Source organism: Tetrao urogallus, assembly GCF_951394365.1.
Source record: "Tetrao urogallus genome assembly, chromosome: 7".
In the NCBI taxonomy this organism is placed as follows: domain Eukaryota; kingdom Metazoa; phylum Chordata; class Aves; order Galliformes; family Phasianidae; genus Tetrao; species Tetrao urogallus.
In genome coordinates, this window is record NC_136820.1 from 23229303 (window position 1) to 23251435 (window position 22133).

At 38.2% G+C, this 22133-nt stretch overlaps 1 protein-coding gene across 1 annotated transcript in view; it reads right to left on the bottom strand.

Moving 5' to 3' along the window:
• AHR (aryl hydrocarbon receptor) overlaps positions 1 to 21771 on the bottom strand; it is a gene marked incomplete at both ends in the record, with an annotated part of 58521 nt that extends 36750 nt beyond the window's left edge. Inside the window, 2 exons of the mRNA XM_079538523.1 lie at positions 15303 to 15490; positions 21716 to 21771. Coding sequence (XP_079394649.1) covers positions 15303 to 15490; positions 21716 to 21771 — 244 coding nt within the window. The remainder of the gene's footprint in view (positions 1 to 15302; positions 15491 to 21715) is intronic.
• Between the last annotated feature and the right edge of the window lie 362 nt (positions 21772 to 22133).

The following is a 22133-nucleotide window of genomic DNA, read 5'->3' on the forward strand; positions in this document are numbered from 1 at the left end:
TATATGTAAAAAGAGATGCGGCAGCAATGTTACACAAGCTTACTGCATTGGCTGCAAATTTACCAGATTTTGAGATTAGTTTTTGAATTACTAGAAAACAAGCAAATATAATTTAAGTGTAAATCCACAATGGTTATTATAAATGTCTTGAGAGGAAAAGAGTTTGTGGCCTTAATATGCATCTTAATGTAATAAATATACCATCTTAAGGAATTTTAATTCTCTTGGTTGATTGTTTATTAAAAAAGTAGCACTCAGTGAAATGCCATTAGTTTTAGTAATTTAGTTCTACTGATTACAATGATGAAATTGCAAAGAAAAACATAAAGCTATCAGAATACGGAACAAGCAATTCCCTAGACATCTTGCAGATGCTGCCAAATAACCTACAGCCTCTGTTAGGCATTAAGTTTCTAATTAAGGGAGATGTAATTCTCCTGGATCATTTCACAGTGGTGACATTGAAAGTGATAAGCTTGACTACTTATCTTTCCAGAGAACCTTCTACATATCGATAGGCCTGTAGCTTGCCCACAAGCACCCTGTGGTACAGTCTCCATTTTAAGTCTCAAACTTGGAGTACAAATTCTTGATGAATCTTCAGAGAGGTCCTCATGCCATCTACAGACTTCTTTCTCTGATGGAACTAAACAGAAAGGAGAAACTCTGGCCATGACATAAGAAGACAGTAAACAGCACTGTAGAGACTGGAATTCCCTCTAGGAAAAGATGAAGACCTGTCTGCTGGGCAGGTCATAAAGCACACTGGTAGAAGGCATAGTTTGGGGAAAAGAAAAATTATTGAGGCAATTCCTCTGAAATTCTCTTGAACTGTTTAGATCAATATGGCTCTAATATGAAGTTTAATAATATATAATAGTATAATATATATTATAATTATAATATATATATATTATATTATAATATATAAAATATTATAATAGTAGAATAATATGAAGGCTGTGGACATGGAGTTGGCTAATGCAGCCAAAGAATCTTCTGAATACTTGAGACATTCTTCAAGTATGGAAATATTTATATGGAGCGTAAATTCTCATGTTTTATTTTCATCCTGAAAGAAACATGACCTACTTTATGAAAGACAGCAATTGTAGGCTTGGGGGCCATTACCAAATTAAAGGGAGACAGATCTTTCTCCAAAATGATCTCACATAGAGAAGACCTCAGTGCAGTTTTCAGTAGCACATGATTTTGAACAGCACTGAAAGACTGCAAAGGCCTTGTTGTTCTGAGATGAGTTTAAAGTAGTAATGATTACTGAACAATTCAACCTAACTATACTTTTATTGAAAATATCAACTAGTATATCATTTGAATTTGCCCTCTTCCACCTTATTTCCCTCCCCATTCATTTCCACTGCTGACACTTAAACATATCTATACGCTCACTGGGAGAGAAGAGGCAAAAATAAACTGTGGCTACATTCCTGCCTAGGACACTTACAAGTTTAAACTGGGAAAGTAAGGTAAATAAGATAAAAGGTTAAAAGAGACACAGGGTCTCAGTCCTTTCTCACCAGACTGGTTGCTAACTGTCAGGTACCAAAATTCAGACAGAAAGCAGCAAAAAATAGGCAAGCAGCAGACATTGGATAATCTGTTCCCATTCTTGCACTCCAGATAGTTTTCATGCTGTCTTAATTTTTAAAAACCCTATATCTAAAAGGTAATGGTCTTTCAGATGTCTTTGTCAGCACTGAAGATTCTAGCTAGTAACAATGATAATGAATTAAAGTGCTTTGTACATTAATTTGATGAAACAATGCCATTGAACCCAATTTTCCGAATTATACCTAAGTCATCTGCCAGCACAAAGAAAAATCTGAAACAGGGTTTGGGCTACTAGGGACAGAAGTGAGGAGTAAATGACCAAAAGAGATGAGTAGGTTATAGATAATTGTAGCACAGGCACAATATCCCAGGATACAGTCAAAACTCAGAGTGGTGTTAGAAATTTGACCACACCTTCATATATAAACAAGGCAGAGTCATTTGAGCCCACCTGCTCCAGAAAAGAAACACATTTCATCATGCAAGGGACTCTTCAGCCCTGCTACCTGCCGCATCACACGCTCAGTACTTCTTGAAACAGTGCCCCAACTTTTGATTCTGAACACATACCTGGTCACGTTTTATGAACAGGCAGCACAAATCTATTTGGTGAAGGATAATCTATTTGCACACACATAAATACACTTGTGTTCTCCCAAGTATTTTTTAATCTTTTGAAAATTAGAAAAAAAAAAAAAAACAACACTTTTTATTATTTAGGAAAGTTAACCGTTAGTTGGCCTGTACAGCAAAACAAAAGGTTTGTTGTTTTTTCCTTTAGCATGCTCCCACTACTGTGGGAAGCAGAAATGTCTGAGAAGGAAACCACCTTGCATAACATTGTACTGAAAAGTCTGAGTAGTCAGCCACAGCTTTCTTTTTCCAGTTCTCAATCAACATTTCTTCTTGTATCACTAGTACCAAAGGTTAAAATAGTAACAGAATCACCTTATTGACTGAAACTGACTAATGACCTTTTTCTTCCTTCTGCTATGGTTTGAGAGAAGCAAATACCTATTTTACTCTTCAGATTTGAAGCAAGTTCAATGTTTAAGTGTTGTCTTTAAAATATCTTCAAAGTATGCATGCCAGACTAAATGCAACTGGAAAGTTATAAGCAACAGTGATGACTTTTTCCCCTTATTTTTATAACTAATTTATTTTCAACACCCTACATTATATCCTATTCCTCTAATTAAAATATCAAAAGAAGGACAGTGAATCAAGAGAGTCTTTCTTATATTATAGAGCATATGATGTTAATCAATCCAGCTGACTTATACAAAAATGCCTGCTGTGTCCACAGAGCAAAATGCTTTCCAAAATGTAACTGGTAGAGTAATTGGATTATTCTCCCTACAATAATACACTCACAGTAAGTGGTTTTTTTTTTTAAAAGCTACAATAGTAGCTTTGCATTCTTAAACATGGCTCGAGTTTTAGAGATGAGGAGATAAGTTTTAAAAGCCCTTTACATAATGAAGACACTAGAATCTAGAATATTTTCCTAATGCTATAAAGATATAAAAAACTGTTTTAAAAACTTAAAACCTAAGAACTCGAAATTTAACCTGTCTATAATTTTCCTCAACTTTTATAGTACATTTTTTTCTCCATCATTCCCAAAATGCAGCTTAACAAGCCCTGAACTGTTTTTCTTAAGATTGTTATGAAATGAAAAATAAAATTTAAAACCACCGTATGTCAAAGATCTGAAAAGCTATTATATGCAACCAAATTGCTCACAACTTGATCAGACTACAACCATCTCAAGCTCTGCTACATGGGATGGCTAAAATTCATTATTTAAAAAAAAAAAAACAAAACTTTATTGCTTTATTTATATTGCTTTTTATAAGAACGAGTAACAATATTACTCAGCGTGGAAAGTTAAGTGTTTATGCAGTCCCTTACAAAAGGAGGACATATCTTCAGATGCCACAAAGTAGTACTTAGCACACTGCTATGTTTTCTTAGCTAGAAGGAAAATCAACAACTAAGTTGAATATATTTTTTCTTAAGTGACTGAGTGATGCTGAACTTAGTTCACAGCATGCTAATTAATCACTCCAGAAACATCATGCTAAGTCAATAAGCATCTACCTCCAAAAATGAGAATTCAGTGATTGCTTTTGGAACAGTTAGTCTTTGTTCACACAAACACTTGCAGTAACTAGAGCAGATGTTTCCACATTGGTATGTGAGATGCTTCAAAGTTATTTCATCTGTGGAGTTGGCATCGGTAGCCATAGATCCTGACTTGAGGAAAAAAAAGTAATAAAATCTGAAGCCATCACAACACTATGTAGTACAATCTCATCCCTTTAAAAGCCTACAAACACATGCTTGCTTCTTGTTTAGAATACTTTCACTGTACTCCCAAACTGGGAGACAGAATGAGATTTACTGGGAGTGAATAGGCAAGCAGCCATCTTTGAGGAGCAGCAAGAAGGCAGATAAATATTTCTTATCCTATAGCATAGCCTAAGTTGTTACGGTCCTTGTCCAAGGTGGTCATTGATAAATCCTGTCAAGCAATTTCTAAGCCACTAATGCATCAGCGCTCGTTTTCCTCCACTTAAATTAGAGCCTGAGCAAATGAAATAGCTGAGAAAAAACAACTCTCAAAATGGCTACAAATAACGTTCTTATGAAGTAGCAGAACAGCAATTAGCACACAGTGCTTTTATGGCTAGCCAACTGCAACTGGTCACCTGATGTCAGAAATTTGGTTCAGAGTTTCTATTTATTTATTAAAAAACATCTATGTGGAATAAAACTACTTTCTTTTGCTTTTATCAATTAGTTTAAAACAGAAAAGTAAATTGCGGGAAATAAGCAGTTATTCAAATACATCAACTCTCACTTGGGCTTTGAAGTTTAACAACCACACACCAAACCATGCGCTGCTTGTGGTTTTCAACACTTGGAGGCAGTGAACTCTTGTTCCGTTCCTATCACAAAGAGGAGTCAAGGAGTCACCTGCTGAATCATCCAAACCATAACCAGACTGACACATTTCCTCTGATGTACTTCCCATTCAATTACTTGTCTGGGTATATCTTCCTTGGTCATACAGGAAAAATAAAAACAACACACACAACAAATGGAGATGTATGCTTGCAAATTGCAGTGTACCATTAGGCTTATTCACATGACGCTACTTTAGGCACAGAAAGGGAAAAGAAAGGAAAAAAAGCTTGCTAAATTATCAGATGTGAGAGATGTAGAATCAAAGACAAAGCAATGATTTACTTCCTTCAGGAATTAGATCAAAGGAAAAATGAGCAAGAATGCACAAAAGTACCTGTCCATCACATCTTTGTATTTTTTCACCTCTAAATTTTAAAACAGTTTATTTCCCCTCTCACTCTTCCCCCCCATGCTTTGGAAAAAAGCTTGTATCCCTAAAGCTAATCAGATATTTTCCTTTGTTTAAAAATAATGATTCATTATACTTTTCATTTATCACTTAAGTAGAAAATGACAATTAGCAAAACAGATTTATGTATTTTTAATTAAATTCCAAATTCTGAAACAAATGACTGAACTCAGCTAAGTAAGTCTTTTTGAAGTATCTGCTTTCTTAGTTTTGTGCACTAATAATCCCTTTTTTGGAGCTTGGATCTAGCACACAGCGTTTAACTTATTTAAAATAATAATAATAATAATAATAATGATCTAAGTAGTGAATATGGAAGCCTTTGTTTTGGCTTCATCCAATTGATGGCTCAATCGAAATCTCATAGAACTTTGCCTGGGGAATTCCTGTATGCTTTCAACTGAATAAAAAGATATGGTCAATTACATTTCATATCATACTATGTAATCAAATAGCTCAATTATTCTACAAGAAAATATGATGTTAAGTTTTGCAATGACTGTATTAAAAGGGTGTGGAGTTGAGTTTGGAACGTTGCTTTACTACACTATTCAAGATCAGCCCTTGCTTTATATGGGCAGTAACAATTAAGCAATTTCTAACAGAAATACCTCTTTATTTATATTGAGGCAAAAACATACATTCAACCAAATGAGATGACATCCTTTAACACCAACTCAAAATCTAACAAAATCTAACACAAGTCCTTCTGGAATGCCTGAAGCATGACAGAGAAATCAAGTGAACTTCTGGAAGTTTGCTTCCCTTCCAGCTCAAAACAATCTTCTGCTTGTGATACAAGCATTCTCAGCTTACTTCACCATCAAAGTCAGTGGACCTGTTAAAGATGAAATTTTCATGTCTCCAAGGGCAATTAATTCCCATGTCCAATTACCTTCATGTTGAACATTATTTCCCTAATATCTCTAGCTACAGCTTCCCATATGTGAACTTCTCATGTTGTAACCTGTAACTGTTACCTTTTGTCCTGTTACTGTACATTTCTGATAAGAATCTGCTTCCGCTATACACACCCATTAAGTAGTTAGCTTACAATGACAATAAGATCTCCAACTAGCTTTCTCTTCCAAAGACTGAGCAAACCTAGATCTTTCAGCCTTTCCACACACAAGGTATTTCAGCTCCTTAACTATATAGATTGTAATCCATTGGGCTTGCTCCAATCAATGCACCTTATTCTAGGAAGTTCAAGACTGTACCCAGTACATCACATGATGTCTAAAGTTGCAAAAAAAGGGCACAAAACATTTTGCTGGATCTGCTGGCCACTCTCTTGCTAACATAGCTCAGTATACAGTTGACCTTCTTCACTACAAGGTAACATATACATTGCCAACACCTGTTCAAACTGCTGCCCACCAGAACTCGTATTCTGCAAAGCTTCTTTCTAGCTGGACAGTCCTAAACCCATACTGTTGCACGAGGTTAATCTCAAGATGCAGGACTGAGCACACCTTTGTTGAAGCTCAGATTCCTGTCAGCCTGCCTCTCTGATTTGCTAAGGGCTGCAAAGAGCAACTCTGCTCTCTAACCCATGGCCCACTGCCTCCTGTTTGGCATCACGTGAGCTGTATAGCGTCTGTTCCATCCCACAGTGAAATAGTGAACCCTGAGAAGCACCACAAATGGACACCATGCTGCTGCATGCACACAACCCTTGAAGTCCATTTATCCTAACCATAACGCATCAGCTGGGTAATAAGAAAACAATGAGAGACAACACTAAAGATCTTAGGGATCAAGGGCTTCCCACAGAAGGGCACAATCATTGCATTCTACCTGCAAACTCTGGTGTGTTGCACAATGGAGCAATTTTTTTCCTTTCACATCACTAGGCATAACACTTTAATGTTTATGCCACCTGTTTAGAATACTGACCACAAATTAATATTTGCATTGTTCACCTTTTTAAGCATCAGCAGCTATATATACATACACACACACACAGGTTCCATCTGTCTACAAAGTTTCCCAACTAAATAGGTCAAGAATTAAAAAAAACTTCAGTCTCAGTGGTCTGGATACATTTCTTATCACTGTCTGATAAAAGTGCACGAACAACAGATGGAACAGCAAGAAGAAGATAGGGAGATACCATTATCTTTTCCTTCAAGTATAAACAAATATTTACACTGTACATTCACGATCAATAAAAGACAACATCCTTCAATTGCAACTCAAATGCAGACATCAAGAATCAAAATGAACACACTAAGACTTGATGCTTCAGTAGAAAAGCTAGTACCTTGTGCTGGTCCACAGAAATTGTGTGCTGAACACAAAACAATGGAGTCTGATGCCAGAGTCAAAATATTTGACTAGGCAGACTATGGACTTGCTCCAGTAAATTCCTACTTTATGCAATCAACTACAATTTGTCTTGAGGGCCCATGTATGTACATCTTTTAGCTTATTAGACATTATATGCTGCCACGCATAAAGTGTGCAATACAGAATAACTCAAATGTCACATGGGTTGAATTTTAAGATGCAATTATTCAGAGGAAAAAAATGTGCATCTCATTGTACAATTAAAAGCAGAGTTCAGCATGCATCACCAAAGGCAACTAATTCCTATATGTGTGTACCCTACTTTAACATTCACAGCTGGCAAACAGCAAAACTACAAGCTCTTAAAGTACTTTCAGATAAATGTTCTTGGTCTTACAATTTACTTCATTTAAGTTTCTAGAGTAACTACAGTCAGTTTAATCGTTAATGATTATGTCTTGTTAAAAGATACACTTTAACAAGTTATCATCACACTGTAGTATAGGAAGTACCCGAGGTTTTCCCCAGAAAACTTTTGTCAACACATTATCTGAAGCTCTGAAGAGCACTTGAAATTGGCTATTTTGCTTGCTTCGTATTCTCTTAAAAAGAATTTATAAATGAATCAATTACAACAACAGAGCTATGGTAACTAGAACCAACCTCTAGTTATGTAGTTAGATTTCTGAAACAATTCACAAAGCAATCATTCATTAACTATTAACTTCTCTATCAAAGCACTCATTGAGCACAAACTTTGTATACTTAAGAAAAATTAGCAAAAAAATTCTTAGTTACATTAACAATCTCATAACTAGCTAGAACAGTTAACATCTACAGAGCTCACTCAAACAAGCAAGTCTTACTTCCTTATTAGAACACATATAAAAGTCAAACATTAAAAGCTACAGCATTTCTCCTATCAACGAGTACATGCAGGAGGAAGAGTTATAAAGGCACATATCCCATTAAAGCTGTTTCACAGATTATTGGTACACTTTAAGGAGCATTGATACTAAAGTTAAAATTACCAAAATATGTCGGGTTTATTATTATTATTTTTTTAAGTCACATTCAAGCAAATTGTACTTGCACAAATTCTAATGAAGCCCATGGAACACAGATGTTGTAAGCCTGATTCTATCTCTAATTATGCTTCTCTGATCAACTGTATTTGGAGGAGGGTTCATCCGTTACCATAGTTTGCTTAAAATCAAAAGCTCCAAATTTCATCATCTTCAGATTTACAGTTTAACAATAAAGATAGCAGCAAAAAAAAATAAAAAAAATCATAGGATTTGGAATATATGGTGTCAGAAAAGTTGCAATACTTCCTGAGGACATACATTTTACCTTGTTACTTGTTCTGGTTTTGAATATTATTCTAACCATAATAATGTCAATCTCAAGAACATCTATCTGTTTCGCACTGAATAATTTGCAAGATCAGAGCCTTAAATATAAACAAGGCAGAATATTCACTGCAACATTCACAGCAAAGCATACATAATTATATTTAAAACTGACCTCTCTACTAACAAGGGCTACAAAGGCAGCCTAAATACTATTCATCCTGGGACTGGGTTTTCAAGAAATGTAACAACAGTTTCGTGGAACATAAGAGGCTCCTAAACTGATTTCCCATATGGTTTTGATTAAGAAATATATATAGAATAGAGATGAAGAGATAACCTTGTACTTTCCTTCCCTTCAATGGCAGTTCTAACAATGATTAACAGTAGCCACTCAAATAATTCAGTCCCAACAGTTGCAGAAAATAAAAAAACACAGCTGAAGAATAAGTTTACTATCACTGTTAGCAACCAATTTCCCTTTTTTTTCCACAGATATGCTCACATGGCAAGATCTTACTGTCTGATAAGAAAAGAATTTGTCATTTTATATATTCTTTATGGGACGTACTGAATGTCAGCTGTATGCACTGCAGAACAGGGCTGCCCAGCTGCGTTCCCTGCCCAGCGACACAGCACTCCTAGAACATTTCTGATCAAGGTAAGAACCAGCACGTAACAATGAAAACATACACATAGTGAGATTGAAGGTGATGTCACAGCTACATGGCTTTAATCATTGTTTGTGAGGATCAGAATTTAGGACTTCAAAGCCTAAATCCCTACTTATGTTCTGTTATGTAAAATACAGGCTAAAATAGCTAGTAGCAGACAAGCCATAAATGCTTAGTACAACTGGATTGGGGTAGGGCAAGGAACAGGAATACAAAAGACAAGCACAGCAGCTGGGTAGAGAAAATAACTTGAATAATATGGTAGTCTCACCCTGAAATACCCACACAGTCTCAAAGTACACATTATGTAATAATTTTGGATGGGGGCAGGGTAGGAGAACTGTACAAGAAAAAAAAAAAAAAACACATTCTTCTCCCCCTTTTTCTTTGTTCCTCCAACTTACAAATAAGATGTAAAACATGGAAGGGAAGCTGCCCTTTCATAAATACATGAAGAAAGCTGCATTACACAAACGAGTAAATATAATTGTCTGAAATGAAAGCAAGTCTGGATAAACCTGATGCAGTATCCTGGCCTTGGGAGGTTGAGTTTTAATCTGTAGTTTTGTAATTTGAGGTTTCTGTTTGAGAGAATAATACGGCACTTGGTGAATAGGTCATCTATACCTGCGAGGTTGTAGATATACCACAACTATTCTCAATGAGAAAGAATAAGTTGTCTTCCATATTATCTGCCTTTATCATCTGTACATTTTAACTATACATTTTAAGCCATACTCTTCAAAGCGGGAACCTCATGTAGTCTGTTCTCTCGAATGTGCAGTGTGATAGACCAGCAGGCATTACAGGAAAAATACATTATATCAAACAATATATTTTATGTGATGACAATGGGTGCATTGCAAATTTAAGCTATGTTAAACCAAAGAATATGTGTTAATTATATCACAAAGGAAAATTAGGCAATGCAAACTTACTGGAAAAAGTTCTTAAGTATTTTGTTATTGCTGTGTTTGCCAGAATCACTTGCATACAACATAAGAAACCAATCCTGAACTAATTTTGAACAGAAACTTTCTTCTGTAATTGCAGAATACTATCCAGTAAGCAAGAGAAAAAAGCCACATACTTTAAACCACAGGAATTCTTACTGAAATGGATGAAAGAATAATTAATAAGCAACATGTTAAATTTTGTTTCTAATGTATCGATACACATACATAGCACAGCTTCTTCACTTCAGTTTCTCTCCTTGATTCTCGGTATACCTTAAAAAAAATCATTCCCCAAAATATAAATAAAAGAGAGCAAATGCTAACTCTAGTTTCATTCTTAATTATTCCTTATCTCTTTGACTAAAGACTCATTTTAAGTGCTCTTTCTTGCTGCAGTAAGATACTATATGACAAATTGACAACATTATAGGGACCAAAGCTAAAGGTAAAAGGTTTTTTTTTCATTTTAGCAGGCACAAAGAACACAGGTTAAATGATTGTCCAGTTGTGCCCCAGATGCTGAACTTGCACTTCTCCCATTTTTCACTTCTATACATTTTTCACTGCTGAATGCACAAACGTACTGGCACTTAGCATCAAAACAGACTGAAGTAATACAAGGACAAATACAAAGTCATTCTTTACTGACAGTCAGCAAACACCTGCCTGATTTATCCCAGTCTCTTAAAAATAACAAGCTTGCCTTAAGCCACTTTCAGAAAGTATCTTACACACAAAATAAATACTCCAGCAGTGATTTAAGCTAACCTGCTTGACTTTCAGGACTGCTAATCTATCTACTATATGCAGGTAGCATCACACAGCTGAAAAGCAACACTGTCCCAAATAACTTCTTAGCTTTGACTGACCAGATGAGACCTTCAGATTTCACGACGAAGCAGACTTGAGAGTCATTATTTTGTATATGTTCAGTCTGGAAAAAGAACTCATTGAAAGTTCTGGTGAAAGCTCTGCAGAGAAGGATTTGGATGTCCTTGTGAATTAGAAGGTGGACGTGAGCCAGCAGTGTGCTCTTGCAGCCCAGAAGGCCAACAGTATCCTGGGCTGCATCAAAAGAACAATGGCCACCATGGAGAGGGAGGTGATCGTTCCCCTCTTCTCTGCACTTATGAGGTCCCACCTGGAGTACTGTGTACAGGTCTGGGACTCACAGCCCAAGAAAGATATCCAGAGCTGTTGGAGAGGGTCCAGAGGAAGGCTGCAAAGATGATCAGAGGGCTGAAGCATCTCTCCTATGAAGAAAGGATGAGGGAGCTAGGCTTGTTCAGCCTGAAGGTTCTGGGGAGACCTCATTATGGCATTCAAGTATTTGAAGAGAGCTTGTAAGAAGGAGGGGACTGACTTTTTACACTGTCTGATTGCAACAGGACAAGGGGAAAAGTAGAAGGGAGAAGAGTTTAGCTAGATGTTAGGAGACAATTCAGTGCTCAGAGAGAGTGGCGAGGCCCTGGCACAGGTTGCCCAGAGAAGGTGTGGATGCCCCATCCCTGGAGGTGTTCTAGGCCAGATTGGATTGTGCCCTGGGCAGTTTGATCTTGTGGTTGGCAGTCCCGCCCATGGCAGGGTGCTTGGGACTACGTTGCCTTCCAACCCAAGTCATTCTACAGTTACTTTCAGCACCTACCAAAATCTCTTTCTTGACTACATAACGTAATGTTCAAATTCCAGCATACAGTCAGAGTGCCTGACATGGGCAGGGGGAGTCATCTACCACTACGTTAACTTGAGAGTGACCCGACCACACAAACAGCTTCTGCATCACTGAGCTGCTGTTGCTGACGGGCAGCATATATAAGGATGGCTTAACAGCAGCCATTGAATAACTGAACGACAAACTACAACAACCAAATGCAACTGCTTAGCAGAATATCATCAGTTACTAACAGAAGATGTTTAAAGGTTATGGAAAAAAAAAAATGTACATCAGTGTTCTAGAATCTGGAATATGTTAAGCGCGCTGAAGCTTACTACATTTCAATCTTGACAACACAGAAAAACTCATCTGGCTTTAACTTCGGAGACTATTTTGAACTGTCTTAAAGACCTGGGAAGGAAAGATTTTTTGTCTTTTACACTTAGCTTTTAAAGTAAGAACTAAGGATTTCATAGACATCTAAGTGAAGCACATTTATTCAAATTGACACAACTTCTTGAGATGTCTTTCGTAAAACAATTCCTTTTTTCATCTCCTCCCAAACTTCTACCTTATCAAGACAGACATCCACTCTGGATTATTTAAACTTGGAAAAATGCAAGTGTTTTCTTTGAAAAAAATATCCATTGTTACAGCAAAAACCTGGGTTTCCTTTCAAGCAAGATCATATGATTATGCATTTATATTTTACTTTCCGCAGGAATTTACACACCCCCCTTTGCATCCTGTTATTCATTTAGCGTTTCCCCTCACTTCAGCATGCTATGTTAATAACGGAGACCTGCTGGCTCAGAACGGGCACTCAAGGTGACAATCAACGCTCACTCATGCACTCATCAGTTATTCTATAGGGCTCTCCTCACTTATTTTTTAAGCAGCACAAAATAATCCTTCAAAAATCAGTTCTGTGAGAAGCACTGGACAGGTAGATCATTAAAACAATTATCTTAGGGAAGTGGATGGATTTGTTATTGTTGTTCTTAATTACATACTTTAAAATGCTTCTTTCTCTTCTGGAAGGTCAATTTCAACTGAAATAGATTTTGTGCTACTTGAGTACTCTAAAATAGGAAAAAAGATTTTCCTCCTATTCGCAATAGTGAATTAGTCATTGTTTCAGATTGCTTCCTGATGTTTATCTTTAATCAATGTTAGCCTTTAAACGCTTTCAGATTGATACTGATTAATGATCTAATTTGTAATCTTATCTGTAAAGAAATAGCAAGAAGTCTTTTTCCAAGAAAAAAAAAAAAGACAAGATAACATCACAGAAGCTATTATATCTGACCATATAAATAAATTTGCTTCATGCATCAGACATTTTGAACTACATAACAAGATAATCAACATAAAACTTATTTTTCTTTTCAGACTCAGCTTTTTTTTTTTATTTTATTTTATACTAAGTGCTAGAATGCATCTAGTATACACACTCATTCCACGCTTACTATAAGGAAAGTAAAAATTCTGCTGTTTGATTCATTATGACATGAATAACCTGCACAACACAGCTATGGTCCAGCATATTCTTAGCAGTTGCATGTGTCCATATGAAGTGGTCTCCATCTGAACAGAGCCGCAACACAGTTTAATTTGCTTCAACTTTGCATCCATAGTAGTTAAAACTGCAACTTGAGATGCATATACGATTTATCTCCTGCTATCACACATCTAATTTATCACTGTTTTAAGCATCTGAAAGCTGATTTAAGATTCAAATTAGAAACAAACAATGGATATAAAGTTTGGTGTGATGAGATTATAGGTTTTTGAATGTTTTTTAACAGCACAAAACTAGTAATGCAATTATTATTTTCCTAAACAGAAATTATAGTATTAGCCCCTTTATTCCAGGACCTCCAAGTGCAAATTAACAGAATACGACAAAACAAAAATCAAACATTTCCACTGCATGAGAAAGTGAGATTATCAATCCAGCCCAAGTGAGGCAAAAAGTCTACAATCTTCTATTCATTTCAGAATATGTAACTTTTCTTCAAGAAAAATTCAAGTGCATTATTAGAATTGAAACTTCCTTTTCAATTCAGAAAAAGAACACCAAACAAGATGAATAATTTGTTCTACTGCAATCAACATGAAATTACATCTCACCAAGACTTTGATGAAACTGACATGCCAACAGAAAACTTATTTCCAGCAATATTTTTTTTTAAATAAGGATATTTGCTATCATAAAATATTTCATAAACTCAAACCTTGAGGAGATCCCATAGTAAGAACCATCCTGAATGTGCCCAGGAATCAAGACACTTGCACGTATTCATCAAGCAATAAAATACTGGATAACAGTTTACAAGCACTACCAAACTGAAGCCTTTAGTCAAAATAAATGAGAAAAAGAATTTTGTAGTCCTGCAGTAAAAAGTGAAACTATTGTAGGCAAGCTAGCTTTCTTCAGTCCTCTTATGCATGGTATGGAATCACTACCAAGACACTGAAATACCAAATCCTCAACCAATAAGGACAGAGGTTATTTTTTACAAAAAAAAGGTCCTTCGTATTTGCAGGTATCAGTGTAGATCCATCTTCAATATAGTATCATAAAATTTCTGATTACAAAAAGGAAATTTTTTTTTAAATACCAGCTCCCTGTTTTACTCCAGCAAAGACAAGGACTAAATCCTGCCTTTGAAGAAACCAGCAAGCACCCAATGCAGCCAACCATCCCTTTTCACCCTACAGAAGAACTCAGATAATGATAGAGGGGGGTAGCACTCATCTACTGCCTCTGAGGCAGAACAGGAGAACATGCACATGGCCTGATTACTGCCCTGAGCACTGCTGCACTACGCAATCCTGGGCTATGGTCAGTAGACACTGCCCACACAACTGGAGAACCTTAGGTGTCGTCTTAATGCCTCGTGCTCTGCTTTAATCACAGCTTGAACACAGGAAAGACTTTGCCACTTTCTTTAGAAGTCACCTTCAGAATAACTATGGGAAGAGGCATTAGTTGTTATTGCATATAATATGAAATCTTTTTGATGCACCATTAAGCAAAACATGCAGCAGATTGGAACTCATGATATTTACTCAATTTTAATGGCTTTATAAGGGCTATTTTCGGAGGGGTAAATGATAAATCCCAGCTTCTAATTTTTCAAAGTTTAAGAAAAGGACTGAAAGACTTATTAAGGGCTACACTGCCTCCAAATGCAAACTTTTGAAAGACTGATGAAATGCAAGTATTTACGTTTGGTTTTCAAGAAAGCGGAAAGCCTACTTTGTACAGTCATACTGTACATATCCATACAATTGTATGCTCCACTAAAATAGAAAAAAAATTAATGATTTTAAGTACTTCAATAGCGAACACAACCTGCAGTACAAGCAGCATTGTGCAGGCATTCCTAAACCAAATGAATTCCCAACTGTTACCTTCAAAAAAACTCTTGGCTCGCAAGTAACTGACGCTGAGCCTAAGCACAGACAACTTATCCAATTTGGCGATAACATCTTGAGGGAAAGGCAGAAGGCTTGCCAAGCGATCCAACTCCGCATTCAAACGGTCCCTGTGCCTCTTGGAGGGATTGGATTTGACTCCTTCGGCTGGAGATGGCTTTACTCTGTGGCAAAAATAAAAATAAAAATAAACAAAAGTTCTTTCCCAAAATGAAGGCAAATATTTGTCTAACATTACAACCTTTTAAACTTTAACATGCAAAATGTTTTTCCTAAGTGACTTCTGTTCCTCATGGAAAAAAGTAGAATTCTATCTAAGATCATTTCACTTTCCTCCCCAACACATTCACTGTTAAACAAAGCAGTAAGATCTGCCATAGCTATCTGAACACGTAATGGATGTTTGCAAACTCAGATATAGCACTTGTAAAAACCTTCCTACACGCACATTCAAATGCCTTGATTTCTTTCAAATTATGAATAATTCAACTTATTAGTGTACAAATTATTTGACAGTACACTCAGGTTGTTGTTGTTTTGGTTTTTTTCTACTTGAATTACATTTTTTCACAAATATCTTTAATTCTTCATCAAGGTTTGAAACAGGTTATTGTAAATTAGAAATAATAAATGGTTAAGTAACTTGCTAGACAACAAGGCACTCAGAACTGCACAAGAAAAGATACAACTCAGTCAGCATGTAAAATCTTCCTTGCTAATATCACTGAACTCATTCTATATACCAACTCTTAGCTAATGATGTTTCACTTGAGTATGATATGACAAAGGTGGCTCTGCAAGGTGCATCATTTCTCAAGTATTATCCAGGCAAGACACTCACTTGTATATGATTAACACAATTTAAATATAACTCTAACAAAATAAATAAAGCTCAAGATCACCAAATGTCATCAGTAACATTTAAATTTGCCTCAAATACTTGTCTATAGAACAGCCTTCAATGAAGGCAAAAAAAAAAAAAAAAACCAATAAATTTCAAACTTTAAGCAAGTAAAAGCTGTATACCTGTCACTGAACAGCTCACTATTACCAAATCAAAGCATGTTCCAAAAAGCAGAGGTCCCCTTGAAAACAGCTCATGACACACCAATTAGAGCAGCATTGAATACCAGACTTCTCTATTTTCACAACTGCCCTCCCCTTTGCTTAAAATTTCTATTAGCAATTTGACAAGTTATGTTGAAACAATACGGAACTGGGCAATTACCTTGACAAATTACTCATTAGATGTGATTGTTATTGCATTACTTTCATGTAAGTTTTTACTTCCAAGTAGCCAATGCATAAGGATTCCCCAAATGCAGCATAGAACATTACTAAACATCAAGTTGGCGGTATTTTCAGCATACCATGATTTTATCTAATTTTATCTACTATGACCCAACAAAAATCCGTGATTTAAATGGAACTGTCAGGGACAAAAGAAATAAGGATGGAAATGAAGGGGAAATAAGTAGTAACTTGAACCATTTTCCATTCTCTTACATAAACTGTTGATGCTCAGGGCTGCCTTAGCTGCATTGCAGAAAATTACCTTCAAGTACAATTAAATGCTATGTCAAGATTATTTTTATTATTAAAAAAGGGAAAAAGGAAAAAAAAAAAAAAAACCCAACAAAGAAAAACACTACAGAAGAAAACAGGTTTTCAGCTGACCTCCTGGGCACCACCTTTTACCTTACTTACAGGAAATTCAAACTCTCTAATCAATCAAAAGCCAGAGATTGCCACACACTCAGTATCTCTCAAGTAAAGTACAATCCTTATCATCCAACAGCTGCAAAACAAGCAAGGACTGCTAATTCTAGTTTTGCCATTGTAAAAGAGGTACTACCACAACATTAACTGACTACTGTTTTCAGAAGCCTGCTACAGACAACAGAAATTTCAATTGCACATGCTTACCATGCATGCCTTCATTGATATTAATAACACTACAAGTGCATGAGTATCTGGATCTTATTATTAAAAGGCCAAAATAAGTTTCAGTATTTATAGGCTAATTTGTATTTTAAAGGAAAATTGAAGCAGTTCCTTGAGAAAATGAAATATAGCACAGATATGTTTTGCTCATAACATACAAGAAAACCTTTAGGAGTTCATCAGAATGACTTTACTGATTAGAAAAAAAAAAAAAAAAGGGCACAAGGAAGAACATGAGAACAGAGAGGAAGAACCTCTCTGACAGATTTAATCTTTTCAGCTGTGTGTACTTTTCATTTCATCTTCAATACAGCATGTGTTAACATGTTATTCTTATGTCAATTCAATTAAACATAGGTCAGGTATATGAAACTCATCAGTTACTACTGAACAAGTGCTATATAGGTGACACCCTCCAAAATTCTCTATTTTAACAACTGAAAAAGACTCCTATGAATAGTCTTATCTGCCACAGTGAATTTCACCATTTAGGAACGTTCAGCTGCTGATTCCTTTGGAAGAAACAGATACAATGCAGACTAACAATCTCTCTGCTCAAAAGCTTTTGTCAACCTATCTTGAAGGGCAAGAGGCACTCTCCAGTGGTTCCTTCAGCAAACAATGAAACCAACAAAGTTTTTGGCAGCAAAGGGATAAAGATGTTCTCACTAAAAATCTCATGTGCTGCTCATCTGATGCTGTGCAACCGTTTGTCCTCCAGAAGCAGTCTGTCACTCAGTTGCTCAGGTTGGCTTAGTGTCCAAGTGACTAGGACAGAGCGATGGGGACAGCCAGAACATGAGGCAAGAGCAAAATCTTTACACTCAGTTTTAACACCCTTCAATGCTATCTAAGACCACAAGCCAGACTATCCAGAATAATAAAAAAGCATGTTCCTAGCTGCCAACCATAGTATCTACATTTAATTATCTTCAGTTGCTGCAGCTATTCCTTGCAAACTGAATACTTTTGCAAGTACTACCAAAAAAAACCTTAAAAAAAAAAAAAAAAAAAAAAAAACACAGGAAAAAAAAGCCATCAACCACACAAAATGAAACATTAAATGCAATGAATCTTAAGTAGCAGTTTACAGTTTACACGTAGCATACAGGTACACCAACAAGTGTACCAGTTATCACCTAATCTAATAAGTTTATTCTAACTATGCCAAAAGTTTTGTAGTGCTTCCATTTCTCACACAAGGTGCAAGCTGCTCTATGTGTGAAGAGCGCTTTAAACAAAGCAAGCTTTTAATGTTTTGTTTTTTTTTTCTTTACTGATGAACTTCCACTTCTTGGCACTTATTTGTTTGTCTTGAAAGAATAAATAGTTGTGAGGTTTATTGTTGCTGCTGCTGTTTTTTTTGTTTTTTGGGTTTTTATTATTATTATTATTATTATTATTATTATTTAAGTTAAACATATATTTGCACTGCTTTCTGAAATCACTATGCCTTAATATGTACCTTTAATTAAGGATCAACCAGCCAAACGTTTTTCTCTGGAATATTTAGTATCATGAATACATTCATGGTAACATGGAACAAAAGTGTATCATTTCTTATTTAGTCTGCTTTTTCAAGAAACATGCTGTTACGCTTTGTGTGTCTGCACAGTATGAAACATTTAAATCCCTCCACCCCATTCCTTGTCTATTACATTCATTCCGTTATGCAAAACAATTTCTACCCAAACACTGAAAAAGAGAGCAACAAAGCAAATCACAGCAGGACTGAGCTAGCAGGCAGAAAAGCATAGGAATCTAAAGACAGCAAGGTGAAACAACACTTATATAAAATCCTTTACTTAATGTTAGGATCCACCTCCAGTAAACTTCACTTCAATAAAACAATGCATTTTATCTTACTAGCATGCAAAATCAGCAGTTCAGTTAATAATCAGTAGAGAAAAGGCATACAAAACCTTAAAAACAAAACAGAAATAGAACAGTCAAAGAAAAATTCAGAGCAGGGGCCATGCAGAGCGGCCACCAGGGGGACCCGCACAGCTCCACCACCCGTGGGAAGAAATCTGCGGAAGGCTCCGAGGTTCTAAGAAAGCTACATTTCACTGGAATGCACATTGTGTATTAGGCTGTTGTTTTATTTCCCCTCCAGATGACAAGATAACAAGATGAAATGCAGGAACAGTTGCTGCTTAAGTTTTCCCATTATTGCGTTTTCTTTTCAGCTGTGATATGGTGACTCCCTACCGGATCAAAACAACACGTTTCTGTCAGGCGATTCCCTGTTGAGTCCAGTCCTTTACATGGCCCATAAAGATAGGGTGGCTGCAGGGGGGAGCTTCCTATATTGCCTCTGTTACTGCCATGACTTAAAGTTATTTGCACCTGAAGCAGGAAGTAGTTCTTCATTTGTTTTAACCCATGAGCACTGCTGCATGCTAGCTGCCCACTGCTACAGACTAACAACGACCAGGCTCCCTTCACAGCTACATCTATGACAAATGAAACATCAAAAAGAAGCAACCGCTTCACAAAAGGCGCTACTCCCAGCAATGCACCACTTCTTTCATTTCAAAATTCTCTTTGAAGAGCTCTGAATTCTACTTGGAGGACAAAATACCAACTTCAAACAGACTCAAATCACTGCAGTGCCAAACCGTGGGGCAAGGAGCAGTGCTGGAACCATTCTCCCCACCTTCCCCCCAGTCACTTACAGGAACTTATGACCTCTCTCCCTACTTTTTAGCCAGTGAATGCTCTGTAATTAGCTATGTGAGAAATCAGAGCCTTCCCACCACCCACAATGCTCTGCGAGGTTGGTCTAACAGCATGAGCAACCAAAAGTCACAACTAGTAGGAGAAGAAAAAGCAATACGTGCAAGATAAATTCTGAATAATTTCTGGTAACTCCAACAAGACTGGCTAATAGTAATGTCTTTTCTGATAGGTGAGCAAGCAAATGCAAAGGAGGAGACATCTATCTGTCCCTTTGGTATCAAAGGGCAGAATCCCAAATAGATATAGTTTCCATTAGCAACAAAAATAGGCTTCAAGTTCAACTAATATGACAAGCATGGCCACCAAATATAAGAAAATAGATTACGGAAAGAGATTAGTAACGTAGATACAACAGTAACACAAAAAGGAAAGTTTCACATCCTCTAATCAAGACCAAGAATGTAATAGCCAGCCAGACATTAAGCGATGCGACCAAAAAGGCAGAACAGCTCACCCTTATGCAATTACAAGAATTACTTGCCCTCAGCAACCAACAGTTGACAAATACTACCAATGCATTTCTACTTCACAAAAAGACAACACTAATTTCTTCGTTAAAATCCAGACCTGTAGAGAAGACTGATTCACTGCTTCTACATTATAGATTGGAAATGAGTAATCGAAAAAAGCAAACACTGCTCTTCTCATAATGACTCTATCTTCTAGCCAGAACTTTTTTTAAAAAAGGGTATGTTTAGAATTTTGTGTTAATTTGTAGACTGGCTGTGTGCATGCACTCATTCTCATAGCTCCAACTGTACAGAAGTGAGCACCCAGGCTGACTTCACTCCCCCCAGCACAGTTGTCTGCTGTCAATCTGAGAACATACACTTACATTGGGATTTTATTAAATATTCATCATTCTTTTTAATGCTTTTGGAGTTCAGGTGATTATGGTACTATTACAAGAGTATTCGGTAATACACTGGGATTTTTTGAGCTTTGCATCACAGCTAGTTTTGCTAGCAGCTCCGAAGCTCAGCTCCTCTACTGCTTGCAACTGACACTGACTTCTAGTTGAAAGTGTGGGTTAAGCTGCCGTCCTGAAAATCACTCGAGTGAGATGAGCAGCCCGCAAAGCCCAGGGCTCAAACCTACCGCCAAGTGCAAAACGCGAAAGCACTCAGGCACTAAGCTGCAGCCCAAGTTTGAAAATACCACGACAGACACTTGTTTTTTGGCCTCTTGGAGCGATCCCCAGCACCCGCAGTGGAACAACCGCCACCACCTGATGTAGCAGTGGGGGCTGCAGCCGGCCCAGCGGACCGAGGACAGCCCCGGGCTGAGGACCGGACCGATCCCCCCCACCCCCGACCTGAGCGGGGCCGCGCCGCCCGCGCCGGGAGCTGTCACCTCAGGTGCCTCCCGATCTAGGTCAGCCGCCTCGAGCCGCCGCTCCCTGCTCCCACCTCCGCGCTCCGCCCGCCAGCCGCGAGGGGACCTCGATGTAGCTTTATTTTCACAAGAAATCCAAGAAAAATAAAATAAATCCCGTGGAACCCCCGGGGCGCCGGAGAAAGGCGGGCCTGCAGCCCACCCCGCACCGCCGTGCCCCGCAGCCGGGAGCCGCACAGGCACTCCGCGGCCGAGCCGGCGCCGGGAAGGGCGGGGGGAACCCGCGCCGGGGCAGCCCCACGCCGCGGTGCCCGGGCGGGACGGACGGAGCAAGGAAGCCACCCCCATCCCCGCCAAGAGCCGCTTACATTTTCTGCACAGGTTTCCGCCGCTTGCGACTGGCGTAGGTGACATTGGGGTTCATCCTGCCGCGGCTCCAGCGCCCCGCACCGCCGCCGGCCGGGGGCCGCCTCTCCGCCCGCCTCGCCCCGGCTGCCGGGAGAAGGCGAGTCCCAGCGGCGCCGCAGCTCCTGCCTCGCCCGCGGGCCCCGGCCCTGCCGCCCGCCCGCCCGCAGCAGCACGCTCGCAGCGGCGGCGCCTCCCCTGGCCCGGCGAGGACGGAGGGAGGCGGAGGTGGCGCGGGGCGGGGATCCCAGGTGATCGGCGGCGGCGATACCCACTCGCCGCGCGGTGCCTCCGCACGGCACAGGTGTGAGGGCGGCCGGCTCTTTGCGGCGCCGGTCAGCCCCGCGTCTCCTCCCCGATCCGACGCAGACTCCCGGCCGA